This window comes from Podarcis filfolensis, assembly GCF_964270895.1.
Source record: "Podarcis filfolensis genome assembly, chromosome: 4".
Taxonomy (NCBI): domain Eukaryota; kingdom Metazoa; phylum Chordata; class Lepidosauria; order Squamata; family Lacertidae; genus Podarcis; species Podarcis filfolensis.
This window is the reverse complement of record NC_139607.1, coordinates 45,106,438-45,131,164: the sequence shown is the minus strand read 5'-3', so window position 1 is coordinate 45,131,164 and position 24,727 is coordinate 45,106,438. Positions and strand designations below refer to the sequence as shown.

Here is a 24,727-nt window from a genome sequence, read left to right as displayed (position 1 = left end):
TTAAATGCCCTGTGAAAATACAAACAAGCAAACAAAGGAAGATTGAAAACATCCTGATAAATACAATGTTAGCAGTGTCATTTTTTGTCACTGTATAGTGCTATATACTTTGACCAAACTGTGGGAGGCAGTGGAAGACAGGAGTGCCTGGCGTGCTCTGGTCCATGGGGTCACGAAGAGTCGGACACGACTAAATGACTAAACAAAAACAACAAGTGCTATATATGCATATATATGCTTCTGCTCCCCCCATGATAACAGTGGGAAGGAACTGCATGCTGGAATACTGTCACTAATTTTGTCCTGCAATTTTCTGGGTTAATGAGTTTGCAAATGGTTTTTTTACTGGAATCAGTTAACATACAGATGAGTGCTAAACTTCCACAAGATTCCGCTAGAGTTCCACAAGTAGTTTTTATGTTGTGGGAAAGATCAGATCAAACACAGAAATTATCAGGTAAGGAAACATAGGGAACATAGAATAAGCTGCTCTCTGAATTCATTCATCCTCAAGGGAGGTCAATAGGCAGCCTGGGGAGGCAGCCAATTTCAGAGCCTGACCTGCCAACTTTCTGACATTGAGCCCTGGGTGACTAATGAGGGCAGCAGAGTGCAAGCTTAACAGTTCCTAATATCAGACCAGTAGCAGTCACTTAGAAAGGCCAAAGGCTAGTTAGTTGTAAAGGTCTGACCGGAAGTGAGGTCCAGAGCAATGAACAGAGAGGTCAGAGGTATGTATGCAGTCAGGGTCACGCAGGTGGCCATATTGCAAAGGGCAAGCCAAAGAAGCAGAATTTCATTCTGAAACAGCTTCAGGATTGTCTTTTGCTCAATTGGAACCAAAAGTCACATAAAATAAGGGCTCATCCATACTTCCACTAGCCCTGCTGCTTTTCCCTAGGGAAACCCATCGAATCAGAGCAAACATCAATCAGGTTTTCTCCAGATTGACATTTGTTCCAACTCAGCACTAAAGAGCAGGTTTTATGGGGTAAAGCGGCAGGGCACAGGCAAAACCGCTTGGACCCATGTTTTTTAGACATGGGACAAGCAGAAGTTTGAACAAGCCTAAGTGTAAAGCTTATTTGACACAGATGGATGTGTGGCATGTGGCAGAGATATTTGTGATTGGGGAACCTTGGTAAAATCATTCCTCTAACTAAAATCTAGATTTGTCTGTCACAAAAGAGCCCTACATCACCCACCTCTTCTCAGCCATATGTTTTCCTGATGCGGAAGTACCTCCAAGAACTTTGTATAACCTTCTTTTGGTTTGGGGCGCTTCAGAGATATACTTTACTTCTGCTAAAAAAAGCCCCAAGGACAGTATTCAGCTAAATAATTGCTTGAGTGGAACAACTTTCTCTTGGGCAACAGGATTCCCCCCCCCTTTCTTCCCCCAGCATGCACCCCATCTCACGCCCAAATATGGTCCAAAGCATTGTGGGCAATATCCCATAACAGATTTAGGAATATAGTGTACAGGGGGAAGATACAGTACCCACTGCACAAGTGGAAGCTATTCTGCTCCTGCAATTGTTGGCATCCATCTGCCTCAGGAGACAATGGAGGAGTGTGCCTTTGGGGGTGAAGTCAAATGGATGGTAGGTTGCAGTACCTGCTGTGGCTGTAGAGACAGTTAAGGGACCACCCTAAACCTGTCTGGAATGACCCTGCTTTCATTCTTGATTTGAAGTTCGTGCAAATATTTTGCACAACCCTACATATACTACTTCCAGAATCAGAGCATGCCTCTGAATGCTAGTTTCTGGGGAGCAACATTGTGGAAGAGGTATTGCCTTTATATCCTGCTTTTGAGCATCCCAGGGCTGGTTGGCCACTATGGGACACAGTATTATAGACTCTGGTTAACTTTAGAGCAGAGTTTTTATTGTGTTCTCATGGATTTCCAAGTTCCTGGCAATTTTTTGTGCCAATGCAGGAATAGGAAGGCGTGATTTCTCTTTTACTGGCTGATTCTATAAAAAGTTGTAGTAAAAAGTCATAGTCAGTTAGGGAACATTGGTATTCAAACAAATACTGAAAGTAATGTCATGCATATAGACCTTACTTCTTCTAGATTATGTACAAGTTTTAGTTGAATATATCCCGTCTGTAAATACTTGCTAATAGATAGGGGACAGTATTTTCTTTCCTTGAAAAATGCTCCATCGCTTGTTAGGCATAAAGTATCGCTGGGGATTTACTTTTTGCTATTCCAGTATAAATTGCTTGTAATAGTAGTTGTTAAATAGGTGAATACAAAATCATTTCGAAAGTTAATTGATGTAGTTGGCAGTGACTAAAAGGACATTTTTCAGCTTCTGGTATGGAATACAAAGCAAGCATCTACAGAATATTAATAAACTATTGGACTTCACTCAGTGAATCTGAATGACAGTTAAGTGTGTTGAGCAATTGCAAAGCTGTTTGCTGTTTTACTTTGAAGATTAGGTTTGCTGATTATGGTACAATGAAGAAAAATTAATTATTTTGCTCCACTGGAGCAGTTAATGTACTACAAAATGAACTAGTATCCCCTTCTCCTTTTGTGAAATGGCCTTTCTTCTCATTTCAGACACATTTAGTGACTTGATTGCTTGCAAAATTTAGGGAAAGGTTAATTAAACAAATGAAAGTATTCTTGGACTGACACGAAACCAAAATAATGATAAATGTACAATGGCAGTCATTTTTTATAACTACTTAGCTCAACACTTTACATTTTCACACTAAATCTCAAGAGTGTGTTTAGGCTTGTGAGACATAAATAAGAAAACTAGTCATAATTTGTGTGTAGCATTAAGAGTGTTAATGAATGTGGGGCTGTTACTGTCTCTTGGGGGAAGCATAGCATTGAAGTCCCTTGGAGCAGGTTGTTAAAGCTTTACTCAACAAGATTTTTTAAAAAATTGGTTTTTTAAAAATAAAGCATCTATTGCTATTAGTGGTCAGAGAAGTAATGTTAATTAGGCCTAAACTACCTTTGCATCAAAATGTCTAAAAATAAAATGATATTTTTATTTGTTTATTTAGACAATAAATAAAACAGGTTGTATCCATACTTGCCCTTCTTAATATGGAAGGGCTCTTCTTTTTGCAGCAGAGGATCCAAGTGAACAAAATAAAGTGTCTCTCTTTAGAACAAATGAAAATGGGATTTTATTATACAGTCTGTGTGTGTGTGCGCGCACGTGTGTGTGTGTGCGCACTATCCTAGTAGTTGTGAACAGAACCATGGCTTTTAATTAATATAGCATGCTCTGTCAGTCTAAATAGAAATGTATACAAAATAATTTGTAACTATACAGATTAATAATACTAAAATGCAATAATTTTTAGTAGGCTAGCAGATCTGATGTGGCTAGCTTCTTTTTCAGCAGTTTAAATGCTTTTAAAATGGTAAGAAAATTGGCTTCAACCACTTAATTGGCAAAACCTTTACCAGCTGATTCTTTCTTGACATGATAAGAGAAGAATTTAAATGAAGCATATTTGAACATTTGCCTCCTGTTCTTTTTGCAATACTGTTAGTTGTCTGTATGGTAACCAATCCTAGCTTTTGTCCCCATAGGGGCCTAAATTTCTTTATTGGAGAAAAGTGCATTCCTTGTCACCAGTTCTTTAACCTCCAAAGCTCCTCTAAGCATTTGGATGTGGATGTGCTATTGATCTTTCCTGCACTGGCTAATTAAAAGCAACCGTAATTTAAAAAAAAATCCTCCCTATTCATCATATGGTGTGTACACAAACCAATGCTATGCTGACATGTGCCACTATCATGCATGGTGCTCATGCACAGCTTTGTTTGCTTCAGAGCTATTTGAGGAAACATCACCTATTCGTTTAATTATTTTACCCAAGAGAAAATCGATTCTGAAAACTTAACAAGTGGAAGGGCATTTTAAGGATTCACCATCTTTTTTCAAACTGCCAGAGAAATTCTAGGTCCAAACTGAAATGTGAAAACAAAAACATATTGTGTTTTTTATTGTGTTTGTTTGATTAATTGAGATTATATGATAAAAGATGCAGAGTAAACATTGAGATAATTAAGAGGGCATTAATTAAGGACCAATTTAGAGCTTAGAGAGGAAGCCCTCTAGAACAAGTTGTGGTCAAATTCTATATTTCTCCTCACCACCACCCAATTATTATTATTTTTTTGTAAGAATAGCCTGGGCAACTCCTAGGCAGAGACTTGAACCATACGTAATAACATTTGTCAGCTAATTTTGCATTAAATACCTCTAGAAGCCTGCAGTGCTTCTTTTGGGAGCAAAACAGGAGCCATATTTCTGGCAGCCAGATCATGAATTCAAGAAGGGCATGCCTCTTAGTCTGTTTATGCAGAAAAGGTGTGTGGATCTGCTACCAACAACCCCCTCCCCTAGCAGGGGATATATCTTGAATGCATACAAATGGAGGGGAAAGGCTAACACTATTATTTCCACCTTGCTGTTTTGTGAATTTCTAAAATGGAGAGTTTGGACTCTATGTCTGTCTGGGTATGATTCCACATCCTTCCTCAAACCTGGAAGACACTCTCTCAAATTTCAGGCAGAATGGAGGTTGATTATGATTAGTCTTGCGGAAGCTCTTTCCCCAACCATAGAAGGAAAGGAGAAGACAGTTGCACTCTGCATATATGTAATGACACATTTTCCTAGATAAGTCTTCAGAGGTCCTATTGTGATGAAAACAGCAAGGTTGAAAATGGCCGTCTTCCCAAGTTGACATGTTACCAGCCGCCACTGCATTTACTTCACAAGGAAGAGGTGAGAGTAAGGAATTTCTTGTTACAGGAAACAACTGGGCTAATCCAAGGCATTCTTCTGACTGGGGCAGAGTGGCAAATGGCATCCCCTTCCCCAACACACACAGTCAAGAAAATCCCACAAGCACATATCCTTCCTCTGAGCAGTAAATGCTATATAATAATAAAATAAATTACCCTGCAGTTTGCTGTCCTTCCAAAATCAGCCACCTGGGGAGACCCATCCTGGGAAGAAACCAGTAACCCTAGTCAGAATTAATAGCTTTCATTAACTATCCAATGGACAAGTGCTTAATATTCTCTTTGAAATTAATGACATTTAAAAGTGCCCAGAACCAGAATCCTGAATTATCCAGGGCCTGTTTGTTGTTGTTGCTGCTGTTGTTTTTATCAGAAGCTGCTTTATTGAGGGGACCTTCTTATGAAGGGCATGTACAAAGCAAGGGAAATGGAAAGCTTCTGCATAAACACTAGGAAAGAGATGAGGGGCATTGTTGAAATGGTCTGTTTGATGTGACAAGCCCAGAAATAAAGATTGGAATGTGACATTTGTACACCTACCATTGACCTTAAAAAAGAGTAGGCAAGTAAAGTGGAGAAAAGATAGCAGACATAAAACACACGAAAAGTACATGAAGTACATATAAAATAGTTGACAATCTAAAAGCCTTGGCAGGTGTAGTTTGCAAATATGCTGTCTGACTGTACTTGACAGTTTGATTAAAAGAGAAAGGAAAGCTGGCAAATAATCCTAGCAGATAAACTCTTTTATCTCGGTTGAATACCCTACCAGTATGTGGTCTGATGTTTGAAGCATGGCACTTAATGCAGAGAAAAGAAAATATAATTCAGGCTCTTTCTTTGATTTATTGTATGTGACCTTGGGAAAGGCTATTAGACTGTTAAATGCGTGTTGAATAATAAAAGCCATGTTTAGGCACTTAAATCATCAGGCTCATATCTTAAATTTGTTTGTGTGCATGTATTTGGATGGAGCAGCAGCATCCAAATGGCATGCAAAATGGCATGCATATTGGGTTGGATCAAGAGACTTGCCCAAATCTTGTGCAAGAGGGCTAGCACAAGGTGACTTTCACACATCCTTCTTCCCTGGTAACCATTCCAGCTCCCTAAAAACACCTCCTTGGGGTCAGATGATCCTGCCAAATGGGCTGGATCAGAGGTCACCAACCATTTTAGACATGTGGGTGGGTGTGCTGGGAGTGCAAGCCACAAACTGGCTGGAAGAACACAAAATGGCCACCATGGGGAGTGTGACAAATTAGAGAGACAACCACCTGTGATAACAGAATGATAATTTCTCTCTCTCTCTCTCTCTCTCTCTCTCTTTCTCTCTCATGGTGTTGCTGTCTAATAACAAGGAGCATTCCTCAGTACCAGAAAAATATACAAGGTGGCCACATCACTCTTTTTCAGAATAAAAAAAAATTCCTTCCAGTAGCACCTTAGAAACCAACTAAGTTTGTTACTGGTGTGAGCTTTCATGTGCAGCCACAATTACAGAAATCACTTAGAAGCTACCTGCACATTTCCCCCCATAACTTCATTTTAAAAATTAAATCATAGAATCTGCTGAACCTTCCCAGTAGCTTCACTGTAAGCTTTCAGGGGCACTGGATTGGTGACCCTGGGCTAGCTTATGCTACTGGGTGACTGAGGGGGAAGAGTGTTACAAATATCAGGGGGAAACAACTTATGCAGCTGAGTCCACCCCATTTAACAGTGCTGTCTGGTCACTGGAAGAGTTTTTGCTAAGTGGTGACAGGGTGGTAGCTGAGGGAGTTGCCCAGGTATGGGAGAGAGCGTCTGCCATCCCGCTACTGTGGATCAAACCCAGTGACTTAAGAGATGCATGTAGTCCTCCAAGCTTGGATATACCCAGAAATGAATGTATTTGTTTATCCCCCAGCCCCCACAGAAAAGTTTATTTCTTGAGTCAGTCCAAGAGGCTTTGGAAATTAATATGCCCACCTGGTCATTCCACCAACCTCCATAGCAACATCCTTACTCTTACCTTTATACACCTGCATGCACAGGGAGGGTAGTGGTATAGGAGCAGACGATGGGGAGCAAGAAATGCCTCCCCCTAACGCCCCTCCCCTCCCTCTGTAGTCCTGCCATGGCCCTTGGTGGAAGGCTGTCTACTCCTAAAATTCACAACTCTGGGAAACTTCAGGCTTGTGCAGATTTGCACAGCATCCCCTAATTGATTTCACCAATTGAAAAAAAGAGAGAGAAGAGATTCTGGCATTTCAGTGCGCCTTTTCAGCTTCTGTGCCCGGAACAGATCACCAGGATCAGAGCATGCATCTTTGAAACTGTCAAATGGTCATTGTTTTGGGTTACTTTAAAAAGCACCAGAATTTATTTGTTTTTTTAAGTTTGCTTTCAATTCCTTATTATCTCAACTTTCATGTAAAGATGTGCTGGAAACCATTTTTAAAATTTGTGTTATATTTCTCTTGTTACCTTTTAACGTGTTCTTATTAACAGCTGATTTCACTTTAGACTAAAATCTTTACAGATTAGCTGTAGGAATTCCTCAGCTTTGTGAGAATTGCTATGCCACTTTCTCCTTAACAAATACCTTTGTGTTTTCTCCGTTAGCTCACTTAGCAGAAGGGCAGCAGATCCTTTCTGCCAATCTGTTCCAAAAGCTATTATGTTGTTATCCAGCCCATCTTCCTCTATAGTCCACGTAATTAACTGTACAAAATGCCATTTTTTTTTGCAATTTGAGTCATCCTCTTGATTAACTACTTTAATTAATTGGCATTGAAAAGATGCTGTCATGCTGTATGTCATTGATTATACCCTGTTTTGTAGCTATCTCATCTAATTTACCTATTCAGGATCTGTAGCAATGTATCACAATTCTTCTTGGCTTTCATCTTGTAAAATATTTTAGTTGTCAAACAGCTTCTTTGAATGTTCTTAGTAAATAATGATCATGCATAACATCCCTGAGGCCTTTCCTTCCTACCATTATCATAGGCATGATACAGGGTAGTACTGCAGTTGAGTGTCAGTGTTGGTCAGAGCCATCTCAAAATTCAAGCTTACTGCAGTGTTCCTTATACCTGTGATTTATTCTGCCACATGGGCTATTTTTGTGCATCTCAAATAACAGAGGGGCTAACATTGACAACTACTTCTTTCTTGACCTCTATTACATATTAATCAGGTGGTAAAAATACGGTCATTTGCAAGTTATCCATTTTTTACACTTTAGTTAAAAGTACCGTTATTCTCACTGATGCCCACTTCATTTTGTTCCCAGAATTTTAACTCTCCCTTGACTTTCATGTATTGTTAATGTAGATACATTTGATGGCACTAGAATTTGCTACAATTAGCAGAATCACTGCATTATTCAAAATTCCATTTTAAATTCAGGCCAGGTTTTGGGATTTAGGCATGAATGAACTGGTGGAATCAGATTCACTCAATATTTCAGTTTAAGGGCTGGCCAGACTTATCACCCTGAGCATCTCCCATCTCTCGCTGAGGTATAAACAGGCAATGATCTATGGTGACTCGTCACAATGTGCATGACAGCAGAAGTTCCTCACATATACTGTAAGTCCAGATTGCATTTTATAGTTTTGAGTAAAGGTACTTCAGATGAGATTTCCAAGGCATGTTCAACTTTTAATACATACTTAGCTATGAAATGGCAATGTATATTGTATTGATCTTTATTGTATTGTATTGATCTTTATTACGGCCATTGGCCCATCACACGACAGTTTCCCATACCAACATAATGTACTTAAACCTCCAAATTTAAAACCGCCAAAAACTTACAAACAACAGACAAGAACCAAAGCAAAACAAAAAACAAAGGACCAACATCATACATTACAATAAATTTGTAACATAAATATCGCCCTCTGCTTATAAATTAGTAAAAGACATCCATGGTGATATCACCTAAATACAACCTAAAACATAGATCATAGTTTAAAGGGATTATCCGAGCTGCACAGGAGTCCGTTTCTCTTCTTTAGGGATAGGACGCTGATCAAGAATCTGGCAACCATGAGTGATCTTAGGGGGTCATCATCATTTAATAGATATCTCAGTTTGGCTTCATTCGTATCATCGGCAATTCCCTTTAGATATTGAGCGAGAAACTTGCTCCTGGCCGATGAGTGAAGAGCACAGTCAAGAATTATGTGATACAACGATTCCGGTGCCCCACAATTACAATCACATAAGAGCGATATCTGTCCATTGGAGAATCTATTTCTCAGCACGTTCGATGGGAAGGTGTTGAATCTTGCCTTTACAAAGGCATATCTATGAGCCGAAGAAGTCAAGGAATTCAAATAGTTTGGGAGCCTTAAGAGGGGTAATAAACCAAGGTTTAGAGGTGAGCAGGTACCATTGCCCAAGATCATGGCAATGTATAGTTACAGAGAGGTTGAAATGTACGCACCTTTCCTGTGCATGTTGACTAAGAATTAAGTCTCACTGGTGAGGTTCAGGGGTAATGTGTAATAATGGTTTGATGTTCTGTGCCGCAGTCTTTCCCTCCTTTCCTGATTTGAGGAAAACTGTTAGTTTCCTCTAAACCAGCTAGCAACTCTTTGTACTTCTCCTGTATTCCATGTTTAGAAATTACAACGCATGGTTTGCTTCAAAACCAGGAAAGGAGAAAGGGCACCGTAGTGGACATGGCTAGAAGGACATGTGCAGGTCTTGGCTCCTTGACTGCTCATTCACATAACGACAAACTACAATTCGGCACTGCATCTGAGTTCTACTACTTAGTTCAGTTCGGCACTACTACTTAGTTCAGTTGAAAGTACTACTTAGTTCAGTTGAAAGTACTTCGAAGCATTATGCACAGGATTACAGCTATAAGCCACACTTGATAAGGTGGTACTGAACTTACTTCCAAGTCGGCATGCATAGGATTATGCTGTCAGTGTATAACTTCAGGAACTTTTAATTATTTTTACATGCTTCAGCTGGTGTCCATACTGAATGCCATAAGGTTTACTATTATTTAGCAAAGTTATTAATAAAGTAATGATGCAGGTCTAATGGATGCATAAAATTCATCACTGATCATAAATACATCATGAATGTGGCAATAAATGTGTGAGGCCTGGTTTTATTTTGTTTTGCTTTCATTATAGTGGAACATTGTTTTGCTTTTCTTCTGATAAGGGAGCTTTATGTGAAAGCAGATTGCCTTGTTTTCATATTATTCTGATCCCTTTCACATCTATCCCATTGCCATACATTTAAACCACATTTTATTAGCTAATTTGGCACAATTTGTTTGATTTCAGCACAGACGGTTTTCATTACAATCTGACAAGCAGTAAAACTCATTTTTCCCTAGTCTAGTACTGGCACACTCACAAGTTTTCTTTATAAAGAATCCCTGTTTATGTGTTCTTAAGTTCTGTTTGTGAAGAGAGCACATGCACTGATCATGCCCCTCTTCCCCTGTCATGCCCATGTTGAATGGGAAGGCCTGGAGGTGTACATTCATTTGTACAGAGTTACAGTTCTCCTCACATCTGCAAATCCTGATCACAATGTGGACTGTAGCTGTAACTACATTCAGTCATAGTTGCTTACAACCCCCCTTCCGATCCTCCTGCTCAATGATGGAAGTTGGGGTGGAGGGGAAGGGGCCATACTCCCTCCACGGATAGAAATTAGAATGCCCCAATAGAGCTATAGTTTATTGTGTAAGACATTCATTAACATTGATATAAAAATATTATATCTTTAACGTTCTATAAATGAGAAATTCTGCTTCTAAGATGATCTCGCCAAATAACAAAGCCAAAGCATTGTGTATCCACAAGTCTGTTCTTGATGGAGTGTTATATTTGTGGGGCTGCCTGTGAAGATGAGTAGAAAACTTCAATTGGTCCAAAATGCAGCAGCCAGATTACTGGCTGGGGCGCCATTTAGATGTCATAAAGGCCCTGTATACTGGTTGGCAGTTCATCCGTTGGACCAATTCAAGTTACTCACATTAGTGTTTATAGCTCTAAATGACTTGGGCCCCAAATACATGAAAGATGGACACAGACCTTCTTAGGTGCTAATATCAGCAGAGGGGTCTCTCTTGGTTATATCACATTCCTCAGAAACTCAGTTGTGGGTGTGTTGTTGTCCAGAAAAAGGCATTCTTTGTGACAGCCCCTCGGTTGTGGCACTCCCACCACACAGAGGCTTTTCTGGCATCTTCATTATACTGTTTCTGGTGAATGCTGAAGGTACACCTCTTTACCTTGACTTGGACACTTGAGATGTATATTTTAAGGGCCCACCTTATTTCTGTGATTTTATGTTGCTTTAAACTGTTTTTAATATTGTTTTTAATGTAACCTGCCAGGAGACCTTATGGTAAAGGGAAGGTAATACTAATAACAACATAAATGTAATGCTTTTATGGACCAGTCTAGATCTTTTTAAAACCTTTATTTTCGTATAAGCATTTGAGATAGCTTCTGCCCACAACTAAATGGTGAGGTATCTCTCAAGTACACCTTTATCTCAATCTTTCCAGAAGTTGGCTACTGGCAGCCACATGACTATAGGTTTGAACAAACAGCAGAAGTAATGAAACTGCTGCTGAGTGTTTTTAGCATGGTGATTTTATTTTATTTAGTTCTTTGGTATGATGTTTGCAAATAAGAAGCTCACAGATTCTTTGTCATTAATCTGTCATCAAGTCAGTGAATTGTGTTGCTGTTCACTTAATATATAACTGAAGGTGCTTTTATGATCCCCACCATGCCTTTCTTCTGCTCCTATGCTTCTACCAGCAGAAAGCCTCTATTACCTGTTTGTGATCTCTCTTGACTCTTGGAAATTTATGTTGGGATTTGGGTTTTTTGCTTGCATTAGGAAACTTGTCCCGTGATCAACCAACGCATTCACATAGCTCACAAACCTATCAAATAAAATTACTTTGAGTAAATCAGGATCCCAGCTAAATAATAGCTCTTCATTACTAATGATCCAAGCCAGTTAGCTCTTCTATTTACACTTGTTTAAACAGCAAAGGAAGTCAAGCACCACTGCTGCACAATCTCACTTTGTTTCAGAGAATTTCACTGAAATGAGTGGAGGTTGTGCCATGGTACAGTGCTCAGTCAATTGTGCCTGAAGTCTCTTGACTGTAGTGAAGGCTCAGTTGATCAGAAGCCTTTCACACTTGGTAATGATACTTAGGACCAGAATAACAAGTAGATAGGAAGGAACAGTTTTTTTATATAGTAAAACAGTATATATTGTATTATATATACAAACCATTTTTGTATAAGTATTTTGTTCAGGTTTTGGATGCTTTTATTTTATACCTCCTGTTATTAATGCATACAAAAGCTGCATTGTTTATCATGGGTTTTTTGTATCTTTCAATTTTCCTGTATATTGGACAAAGTATTATAAACAATGGAAAGAAAGGGCTACTTTGTGACTTTGAAAACATGCTGAAACATTCTTATTAGTATTTCAGTTACTTCAGTCATCAGCTGATGTTTTCAATTAACAATTACCAATAAGTCTGAAACCTTTCTTGAATAGAAATATAGTTCACCATTATAAATATATCATTGAGATTATTTTACAAAACAGTACTCTGGATATATTCATAGTAGGCTTCATCAGTCATTTGAATATCCTTTCTAAGTATTTGAGATCATTCTGCACCATCTGCTTAATGTAGTTTGGATAATATTGTATCACTGCAAAAAGAAATATATCATTAATGAACGTATTAATGAGTCACAAAACCAAACTAACGTGATGCTGCACGTGCACCAGCATTGTAACGAAGTCCAAAAAACCTACCAGCCTGCCTGCTCACACCTCTCCAAATCATTTGTGGCACATCAATAGTCTAAAAGGAAATAAAATGAATCAACTCTCTTCCAGTTGATAGAAATTTTCCTGCCTAGAGGCTTAGGCAAGTGACTGTTAAAAAGCCTATATTACATGTATTCACAGTTGTGAAAAAGACATTCTGTACCAATGGCTTGAAATTAATTTACCCAGCTGTAAGTGGCTCTTCTTCAAAGGGTGATATTTGTCGATGAATGTGAGACATTATTCAATCCATACACCTTCTTGCCTGTCTGCCAGATACATTACAATCCTGTATGATTCTCCTGACTAGAATTATGCTTCAAAACAACATCTTATTGCTTAGGCAGTGCATTTTTGTTTGCATCCCTTAGGGATCTCAAGGTTGTCACAGGCATCTAGCTAATAAGATCTAACTGGGCCTGATTAACCAGTATAAGAATTCGTTTTGAAAGCAACAGTTTGACATTCTCTTTCATAGCTTTTTAAAATCTATCTCACATTACAATTAGGGTACATTAAAATCTAGAAATGCCTTCATTATTTTTGTATTCCACTGAAAAAATTCAGTGGGGTTAATGCATACAAATAGCAGAAAGCTCACAGTTGTGATGAGTTTGGGATGGTGACTGTGTAAGGCATGCACTGTGACCATCAGGATCCCTCCCAGTAGAAGTTAACCTCTCAATGTCAAGGGTGATAGCCAGCCAGCCAGCCCACCCCACTCCCTGGCCCAGCCCAGCCCAGTGATATGTGTCCTATATGCAGTATTTTAGTTTTCCTTTAGGAATTAATGTTCTTTCCTAACAGGGTTACAAGATGTGGGTTGGACATTCTTGGATAACTTGGGAAGGCAGGGATGTTTCAACCCACCCTGGAAAAGATGCAGCAGGCACAGAGACTTATAGGCCCATGGCAAAGGAGAGGGAAGGCTCAGAACCTGTTGGACCATTTCAGCCCCATAAGAGTTATACAGTGGTACCTCGGGTTACATACGCTTCAGGTTACATACGCTTCAGGTTAGGGTTAGGGTGAGGTTACATACGCTTCAGGTTACAGCCTCCACTAACCCAGAAATATTACCTTGGGTTAAGAACTTTGCTTCAGGATGAGAACAGAAATCATACTCCGGCGGTGTGGCAGCAGCAGGAGACCCCATTAACTAAAGTGGTGCTTCAGGTTAAGAACAGTTTCAGGTTAAGAACGGACCTCCGGAACAAATTAAGTACTTAACCCGAGGTACCACTGTATGTAGATTTCAGACCCCAAATTGGGCTCGGTTCACTTGCAGTCACTGATTCAGGCCTGACTGCATTAGTTCATTTGATTTTCATCTACCAGTCTCCTCACACTATATGCTGTTTTGATCTCCTTCCTTTCCTTTCTTCCTTTAGTATCTGAGCAGTGTGTCTAGGATACACGAGAGAGCCAGGCATGTTGAAACACATGACCTTTATCTGGTTTGAAAATATGCATGGGAAATTAATGTGCAATGTCTGTTCTTCTACAGTGATAACTTTAGCAGAGGGGAACCAAATGTCATTGCACCTTGCAGATCTTAGGAAACCTGGGATAGATTTATTATAATAAAACCTCATTGCTATTAATAGTTCTTGGCTTTCTGCCAGTGCTTGTATTTAAGCACTTATGGGATTAATGATAAATTCTTAGACAACAGCCTCTTTACATCTTGATTCACTTCACTGAGTACATGAGGTAAATTTTAATGGCCGCAACAAAAAGAATTACTTGAAAGCAATGCTGCATAATTTACATTTTTACAAATTGTTAGTGACTTGAAATAGTGGGCTAAATCAAGGCCTTTTCTGGAACAGTAGCTCCACTCTCCATAGTTCAACTCAGAAGTAAGCCCTGTTGAATTTAATTGAACTTATTCCCATGTCAGTGTATATAGGATTGTAGCCTCAGAAAGCCATATTTTTTATATTCATGAAAACAGCATTTAATGTTTCCTCTAGTATTTCATGCTAGACTTGTATAATCTTAACTGATTTGTATTCCACCACATATAAAAACTGAGGGGAAAGTAAAACTTTAAGACTTCTTCTTCTTTCATATGATTTTTTTAGACGTCTTAATTACATTTAATTGCATCTTAATCTGCATTTCTCGATTTTGTTTACTTTGGAATGCGGAAAGAAATAGAAGTGGTTGATCACAACTTTCATATTAATGCTGATGTTCTTAGCTGTATAGCTATGTGAGTACATACAGCTATAGCTTTTTACACATAATTTATTTTGATTTTGAAACTCATATTCAAAGTGGCACCATGAGTACAAAAAGAGAGAAAAATCCCATAGGAATTACCTATTCATTCATTTTGTTCTGGAGGGAAATCCACCAGATGAAATCCATGTCCCTATTCGTGTAGTTTGCATTGGAAAAGGCAGTTAGGTACTGCAGATCCAAGTTTTATTTTTTTTATTTAATGTACTTGCTTCCTTTAGTGTTCGCTGCTACATCCCCATCAGCCTGGTATAGCTACTTCAGTCATTAACCTATTGGTATTTTTGCAATAGTAACATCTACATATAATGCAGCTTTTTAATGGCTTATTTTGCCTGCCTTTATGAAGGTCATTCATTCTAACTGTGCAATGTCTGCATTTAAATGGAAGAAGGCTTATAAGCAAGAAAAAACTTGTAGAAACTAGAAAGACACTAGAGTCATTTTTGCTCTTCCTCATTTGCATTTGAGTTTCATATTAAAGCTTGGAGTTGATTGTAGTACTTTAATTAGTCCCCAGTGGGCTTAAATGGACAATGGACTGACTGCTCATTAGCCTGTTTGCTTTCTGTGAAGCCTTGCAAACTATCTAATGTTGTCTGTGTTTCATGCACTTTTCCAGATGTCGCAACTCCTTATCCTGATAAGAAGTCCATCTTGATGTACGTGACATCGCTTTTCCAAGTCCTGCCCCAGCAAGTTACTCTTGAAGCCATCCAGGAAGTGGAAACATTGCCACGGCAATCAAAGCACATCAGAGAAGAGCACGTCCAGTTACATCAACAGCGCTTTTCACAACAGGTGAGTTCTTTAGGGTTTTTAATTCTAATTTTAATAGCCAATAAAGTCATATATTTAGTGAAAAAGAGACTATGGGCAAGATCCAATTAAGTCACTGTCAGAGTAGACCCACTGCAGACAGTGAAGAATTTACATGTCCATTGATTTAAGTGGTTAATTCTCAATATGACTAACATTGAATATCACTCTATGTATACTTTATTTGCACGGTTTATACTGTTAACTGCCATGCATGGCAGTTTTTGAAATGAAGAAAGTTACGCTTTTTGTGCATTACATGATGCAAAGCAGGCTCCAATAGCATGCAACACTTCCTTGTTCGAAGCAAGGTAATTCAAGGTAAGATTTTGTGTCATTTTGGTGTCTTATATTCAAAGCATGTCTTGAAATTAGTAAGGCTTTGCCAATCAAGCGCTCTAAGGGTCGCAGACATAGCTTACTTAAAAGGCTGTGTCACTTTTAAACTGCTTTGCTCTGTCCATCAGCTTTCTCAGTCTTTCATTAAATCATCTGTATGTATGAAAAAGCATAAATAGTTGGAACATTTTTATTACTCAGTAGACTCTACAAAAGCAATGCACTTATTCACTGCTCAAAATGTACAGGATGCTGTTTGGATTTAGCTACCTCTGTTGCACAGTTAATAAGTTTATACACAAATAAGCTTTCTGTTGGATCTGCTGCGGAGGGTTTCCATATCCAAGCCAGTGTCCCAGATCAGCATCTTTTATAGTTTTTAATACCACACTATCCTACTTATAATATTTCATAAGCAGAAAGTAGAAAATAAAGCGCACACACACACCATTTATTACCCCATATAACCTGGAAGAAACATCTTTTCTGAGTCAGAAATGTCATTGAGAGCATAGGAATTCATCCACCAATGAGATAATATTACCTTGGCCTTTAATTAGACATCCAGCCCATCCAGTGTTCCAATTCCACGCTTGGTAATCAGGCTTTGTATGCTCTTATATAGCTAATGGTTGAAACAATTGGCCTCACATTAGGATGAGCTGCTGCTAGAGCCTTATTGATGTCTCTCCATTTCTAATTTTATTTGTCTAGTTTTGGGACATGAGGCAAAATATTGACTTACTGACATCAATTTTCCCAGGCGGTATAACACTTTCAGTTGTGAACTACCAGAGTTACTTTGAAGGTACTAGAGACCAATTCTTGCTCTTTGTTTTCCAGGCATCCCCCCCGCCCCGGTTCCTTCTCCCCACACATCCATGGGCCTTCCAAGCTCTTTGACTAGGACAAAAATTATTTTGCAAGTGATTTCCCCCTCCTTAGGGTTAGGTTATATAGAGCTGTCACTATGAAGTAAAAAACCTCTGTATCTCTCCTTTGGTTATGCATTTCTGTAGCTGTATCTCATGGTGTAAAACAGACTTACAGTTGCTTAAATTTCTTCCACTGAAAAATTGCAGGGGTTGTTTACTTGTGGTGCCAGTTCCTTGTAAAAAAAAAAAAAGGTCTTATCGTAACTCAAATTTAGATGTGTATGGAAATTCTGAAACTATTTGTTTCTTTACTTAAGCGGGCACACTGTGGCAACTGCATTCCCATCAGAGGCTAGCCTGATAGTTATATTTCTCGAAGTGAACAGAAATTCTAATTATTAATTAACTCTCTTATTTCTGGGACACTAGCATTTTTAGATTTGTTGATCAGATGGCCATTTGCTGACTGCTGAGCACATTTATTCAGAACGTACTACGAGTCCTTGCTACTTTGCTTTCTGAGTGTGCTGAATTATAAAGGCCCTTTACTGATTTGGGGTGTCATGCCAGGAATAATTATCTGGCACTTCAAGGAGTCTTTTTACTTGCCATGAAAGGATGTCATATTAATGAAAGCAGCTCACTAAATTCCACATAGTTTTTTTTTTTACTCTTTATGGCAGCACTGTTTTCTGCAAGATAGAATTAAACTGCCGGCGTTTCCCCCTGAAAGTATATGTTCTGTCCTTTCTATTAAGCATACTCATCCGTGTGTGTGTCTGCTTTTCTTCCTAATTTCTTCTCCTTAGATCAAAGTCAGTGTAGCACAGGGTCATGTGCGCACCCCTTCACCTCCACCTAAACCTCGCTTCAAAAGCTATGCGTACACACAAGCTGCTTATGTCATGTCCCCTGACCCAAAAGGGAAGGTGTTCCCTCCACAGGTCTGTCAACATTACTGTTTGTTGTGAATATTATTCTAATATGCCTGTGCTTGCTGTGGAAAATATATGCACTTTGGGGGCTTTTTAAAATTTTTGCTTGGGCCCATTTTCATTTCCAGCAGTACATTTTTTAAAGTTTTGTTTTTGGTATCCATCAGTCCTTTTCTGCTGTATATCTTACTTTTCTTTGCAAAACCGCACCTATCTTTGTGCATTAGGCAGGAACAAAAAAAGAGAGTAAAATTATTATCATGATCATTATTATTACATTTGGTTTCAGAATTTCAGTTAACACCATAAGCTACTTACAATCATACATGTGGAATGGCAGGACACTCAAGGAAGTTTGAACTTTGTTCTCCAATAACATTCCTCTATGCCAGGGGTTCCCAAGAGTGTGTTTCACAAGCTTCGTTCAGGTGGTCAGCAGCACATCTATGGATCACTGGTTGAAGATGGCAGATTAAATATTCGTCTTGATTTTTAATTATATATTTATTGCTTCTTTTGTTCCTTTTGTTGTATTTTATCATATCACAGTGTGAATTCTGTGGATATTCAAATTGTGATTCAATAAAATACAATCTATAAGTAATTAAAGAAGCAATGGAAATGCGGTTAAAAGTCATATAGCACAGTGCATTCTTGCAACAGACAGAAAAGGAATTAATTGGTTGGCCGAGACCCTCAGCAATTGTCAAGTGCCCCGTGCAGGAGGCAGGGAGGGGGAAGCTAAACCACAAAACAATCGCACCTTGTGGGCCCTCATTTTAAATGGACAGGAGTGTCATATGCAATATGGCATGGGGGTTGGTCATTCAGAGGACGATTATAAAATTTACAGGGGACTCCATATTTTCCCATGGACATAGATGTTTCTCTTTCACCCTGCAGCCCTGCACCTCCTAAAAAGCCTTGCCGGGGGTGGGGGGTTACAGCCTGAAATCCCTTTGAATAGCATAGCCTGTGTTTTAGAAGAGAAGAATCACCCCAAATCAGGAGGGGACGCCTTGTACTAGGGGATGTTCCTATCTCCCTGCTCACACAAAGTGCTAAAACACCTTAAGCTGTGATGTTACTGCCTTTTGAACTGCTACATGAAATGTAGAGGAGTAAGCTTTATTTGATCCATTTGTCAGATTCTCCTACCATTACTTTAAACATTTGTTTAACTGTCAGCGGTATACAGGCCTTGTGCAGCACACAAAAGTTATCGATCCATGATCAGATAATGGTATCATCATTGTGAACAAAGAGTAAATCTCATATATTTCTAGTAACTCACATCTACCTCTATTCACTACTTGCCTTCTCTAACCATTCCTCCTTATTGCTAGGCACCTTGTCCTATCATGAAAAGAAAGCAGGATTCATTGTGTTTAGTTGACTGGCCCACCCTGTGGGTGGGATATGAACCTACCTAGTCAAGGTAAAAAACAACACCAAACACAGTCTTTCCATAGGAGTGTCACCAGTTTTCTGTACTCAGAAATTTAGTAGATTGAAATTATTCTAATCTCCTTTACAGCTTTTTTTAAAAGAAGAATAACCATTACCACTTGATGTAAAATTCACTTAACATGTAGCATCTTCCAGTTCACCTGAATAGTTCTTTAAGAATAAGCCTCATAGACTAAAACTAATTGAAATGGACAATTGATCTTTGCTCACTACCAAGGAAAATCATCAACCACAGGGTTTTTTTAGAAAAAGCCCAATTGCAGGGGATGGAATAAATCAAGGCAACTGAATGGCACATCAGCATCTCAGTTAAGAGAAATTGGCCTCATGCTGAAGGTTCTACCTTTTGGTGGTTAACTGTTAACACTTTCTGGGGGGTTTCAGAGTCAAATGAAAGCTAATTTCAACACATAAAATTGGATTTGCAGAACACTTCTAGAAAATATAATAATATCTGTACTTTATTCTTTGGATTTGATAATTAGCAAGTTCTTCTTTAGGTAACTTCCTTTATACCCCTGTCACGATGATGCATTTGGTTTCCAGACATATTTAATTAGTAGCAAAATTAAACAATTCGCTGTATATATTGCAAAGTAGGAAGGTAATGTTATAACTTACATGTGACTCCTATACACAGTTTCCTCCTGCTAATTATTCTTGCAAATAAATATCTATTGGAACAGAATATTTTCCAGAAGGGTAGCCATGTTAGTCCGCTGCCAAAAATACGAATCTTGTGGCACTTAAACTGTCATGGCCAGATTCTATTTTATCAGGTGCCTAAAATGATACCCTCAATTTGGAGGTAAATGTATACAGTGGTACCTCCGGTTACATATGCTTCAGGTTACATGTGCTTCAGGTTACAGACTCCACTAACCCAGAAATAGTACCTCGGGTTAAGAACTTTGCTTCAGGATGAGAACAGAAATTGTGCAGTGGTGGCGCAGTGACAGTGGGAGGCCCCATTAGCTAAAGTGGTGCTTCAGGTTAAGAACAGTTTCAGGTTAAGAATGGACCTCCGGAATGAATTAAATACTTAACCCGAGGTACCACTGTACATTGGTGGCAAGAGGGAGAGGGATGGCGGAGAGGGGAGGGGATGAAAAATTGGTTAGCAATGAGATCAGAGGCAAATTAAACATAAAAGATACAGACGGTGACAATTATGAAAAAGTTTAGATGTAACATAAAGTAACAGCAGTGCCCATTCACAAAGAAGAGTTGAAGAACATCCTGGCATGGCCAAGTTAATTAACACCTGCAGAGGGACTAAAACTGTAATTTCAATTCAAACCACATGTGATAGAATTGAACTTCTTAATAAGTGTGAAGCAATTTCATGCTGGATTCTCCCTTTGTTCCTTTGTATAAGAATAGCCACATGAAGGTCAGCAGAGCCACCTGAAATGTTTTCTTACTGGTTTCCAAATATTTCGCATCCTGATGTCAGATTCATCTAGACTTTTGCCTGGATGCAGACCTGATTGTCCTGTGTAGATAGCAGAAGGACAGTATTGATAGAGCAGGTAGATGAACCGTTGATGTTGTGACTGACATTATTGGATTCTATAACGGTATTGTCGTCATACATATGAGGACAGAGTTGGCATATCGGCTTGCTGCAAGGTCTGGTCCCTGGTACCAACGAACTTGTCATATCAATCTAAGGATTTGTTGTTGTGCAGGTGGAACTTTGTCACCATGCCCCCCAAATCTGTTTCTAGGATTTCCCAGCACCCTCCGGGTGGGCCCAGGTCATGCCCAGGTGGAAGAGAGGGGAGAAAGTTCTGTTGCACGAGCGTAAATCCTTGCACTGAAGGAAAGCATTTGGTGTTATTGTCCTTTGTTTTCCCTTCTGTTATGTGATCTGTTGTTGCTAGTGAGGAGCCGGTTCAGGTTATCAGTTTGCACTTACGAGCTATTGACATTGTCAACATCTCACCTTTTTTAAAATTGGGAAGTAACCCTGTTTTTATTTGGTTGACATCCAGCATGTGTGATATGACTGGCTGTAGTCCATAAAAACGTATGCCATGGCAACTGTGCTAATTTTAAGGTTTCATAAGACACACTGTTGTTGTTTTTGTTGCAACAGGGTCCATGTCCAGCACCTTGAGTGGGAGCTGGAAGTTAAGCAAGGGAGTGCTGGAGCTAAGGAGCTCAATAGGCAGCTCTTAGCCCAGCAAGAGGAGACAGAGAGATGCTTAATCTCACTGCCAGCTCTACCTGTCACCTATTTTACAGTGAAATCTTTCCCCTCTAAACTGAGTAGACCTTTCCTCTCAAGCAGTAGTGGCTGGTGGTGTGAGCAGGGCGGCATTATTGACGTGGTTCCCCAACACCCCATATCAGTTGGTTACTGAGAGGGACAGAAGGAAAGGCAAGGCAGCAAGGAGCTTACACTGTGTAGCTACAGCATTGGGAGCATTGTATTGACTCTGAGGGGTTCTGGAATAGCTCAGTCAGTAGAGCATGAGACACTTACTCTCAGGGCCGTGGGTTCAAGCCCCACATTTGGCAAAAGTTCCCTGCATTGCAGGGGGTTGGTCTTGATGGGCCTTGTGGTCCCTTCCAACTCTATGATGCTTCACCTATATGTGATGCTTATGTCAGGGACTGACAAGAATAGGAGGATGAAGGGGTCAATGAAAGAGGGGGTGAGAGAGAGAGTGAAGCTGGGGGTGTGCCTGGGGTGGAATGTGGGGGTGAGGAGGAGGAGGAGGAGGATCTTAGGGAAGGGACCAGTGAGTTGTAGGGTTCCATTTCCCAAAGTAAGGAGAAACTCTCTCCCATCACCAGTACCTTCACTGGTGCCAGCAGTATCTGCAAGGTGTCTGCTGGCAGCATCAGGATGAATAGTTTGTGAACTGGGTGCAGGTAAACAAGAGCAAGGGGGAAAGGGAGCAAGTTCAGAAGTTGAGAGGAAAGCTATCAGGGATCCCTAAATTCTTATAGCCTGCAGAGCTCTCAGATGAGAGACCATGCCTCCAGAACCCCCTGAGAGGCTCCTCCACCCCCTCCTCCACTGTCTCCATGCTCAAAGAGGAATTTAAAGAGCAATGTCAATTTGGGTTTTCTCCAGGTTGATGTTTGCTCCAATTTTGCACTAAAGAGTTGGGGGTTTTGTCTGAGAAAGGAGTGGGGCGAGGGGAAAACCACTCAGACCCATGCCTAAAAGTTGTGGGTCAAGCAGAAAACTGCTCAGATCCCACCTTCTAGGCACAGGACAAACGGACAAACCCTAAATAGCATGTGCCAGCACACTGCATGTCCACAATGAAACAGTGCTGATTTCAGCCTATGGCTTACTGTGATGTTTGAACCAGACCAGAAAGTGTGGTGCCTCATCATATCAGCTCAAATAACATAGATTTTTTATTATTATTATTTTTGCAGCTTACACCGGGCATAGCTTTTGAAGCAGTCCTCCATGAGTATAGTATTAAGCAATTCTTCTGAGATTTGTGCAGCAATTGAAACCCCCTTTGCACCAATCTGGAGGGGGTGTTGGGTGGATTGGGCAGAGGTGTTCCTCTACGTAGCCCTGGAAGTCTCCACCTATGAAGTGATGCTGGTGCAATCCTGCACCAGGTACAGCTTATGGAAAGACTCCAAATTGGGCATTCTGGGGCATGACTAAGTCAGCCCAGATTTCTCTGGATTCCAAGACAACCCCACTGCTGTCACTTGATCCAGGCCTGGTCATTGCCCCAGCTCCTGGTGCAGAAACTTATTTGTCCCCTGCCTTCTGCGCCAGCCAGTGTGAGTGGACAGACTGCAGAAGCAGCAGTGGCCCCAACTCTCAGTTAAGGACTACCCCTCCCCAGCCAGAGTTTGGATTGCTGTGTTGATTCTGCTAACAACAATATGCAATTATACCTTAAGATAATATTATTAAGGCTGTAACTGGGTTTGTATATACAGTATTGGATAATCATATATAATATATTAAATATAGCAGAACATTTTTCAATGAAGTTAAAACATTTTTACAATGCAATTAAATATTTATTAAAGCTTCTTAATTAACGTAACAGTTTCTGAAGAACATTTGAACATTTAATTGTTCTCTTTGACAACTCCACTGTTTCAATATGGATAATCCTGGCACAATTATGTACTACCTTTATTGTGATATAACCAATGGAGGGTTTATTCTGGAATAATGCTAATCAGGTGGGGACATTTTAATTAGGGATTTTTGCTGGAGTAGATCAGATCACTAAAACCACTGGCATTCAGCAGGCTCAGGTTGTCTTTTTGCTGTTAGGGATTAGATTTATAGCAGATTAGTGTCTAAGAAAGTGACTTGGAAGTAATTTACTGAATTGCTCAGGAAAGCAAGCTGGTAATGTGAAATACAGCCTTTCACATCTGGGCACTGGTACAAATGCAACCAGCAAAATAGTAATAGAATGGTTGTTATTTGGAGTGTGTGTGTGCATAAATATGTGTTTGCCATTAATTTACTTGAGCACTTCATTCCACTTTCTAGAGGATAGGCAAATACTAAACAAGACAGAGTTTGTGGACTTTCAGAGGGGTGCACATTTACAGAGCATGTCTTACTCAGAAGGACTCTGACGTAAATATGTATATATAAGATACATAGAGCCTGTGTGGTGTAGCGGTTAAGAGCAGTAGATTTGTAATCTGGTGAACCGGGTTCGCATCCCCGCTCCTCTACATGCAGCTGCTGGGTGACCTTGGGCTAGTCACACTTCTCTGAAGTCTCTCAGCCCCACTCACCTCACAGAGTGTTTGTTGTGGGGGAGGAAGGGAAAGGAGAATGTTAGCCGAGTTGAGACTCCTTCGGGTAGTGATAAAGCGGGATATCAAATCCAAACTCCTCCTCCTCCTCCTCCTCCTCCTCCTCCTCCTCCTCCTCCTCCTCCTCTTCTTCTTCTTCTTCTTCTTCTTCTTCTTCTTCTTCTTCTTCCTCTTGATAAACAGTTCTTGCAGACATGTAAATAGGATATAAATAGGCATATGCTGATCTAGGTTTTTTCCTGTTATAGAGTGTAATAGATTCATAATGAGATCTTCAGTGAAATGGAACTCAGAATGTTTGTGGCCTTTTCCCTTTTAGGCTATACTTGAAAATGACCTGACAGACTTTGCTCGATAGGGATGTCAGCTTGTGGCTGCTATCAGTGGTGGCTGATGGCCATTTACTCTGGTAGGGCAGAACATCAACTGTAGAAGGAGCCAGAAACAATGTAAGGCAGAGTTCACTCTTGATTGTTTTGTCCCTATCTTCCTCTCTGCTGTGTTCTGCAAGGAAAACATTGAAACGAAGGAAGAGGAAGCTGTCATAGGCAGGGACGTCCCCTGGACTGGTTGTAAGTAAGAAGGCAGGAAGATGGGGACTGGTTAAGGGTAGACTGAAGCTG

General features: G+C 39.9%; 1 protein-coding gene across 19 annotated transcripts in view; it reads left to right on the top strand.

The window, feature by feature from the left end:
* DMD (dystrophin) overlaps positions 1-24,727 on the top strand; it is a 953,416-nt gene that overhangs the window by 332,122 nt on the left and 596,567 nt on the right. For 12 of the 19 annotated variants that reach the window (XM_083612221.1, XM_083612232.1, XM_083612215.1 and 9 more), the window contains 2 exons: positions 15,513-15,691; positions 17,733-17,867. In XM_083612221.1, the coding sequence (XP_083468347.1) occupies positions 15,513-15,691; positions 17,733-17,867 (314 nt within the window). The remainder of the gene's footprint in view (positions 1-15,512; positions 15,692-17,732; positions 17,868-24,727) is intronic. The other 7 variants (XM_083612216.1, XM_083612211.1, XM_083612219.1 and 4 more) reach the window with 1 other exon arrangement.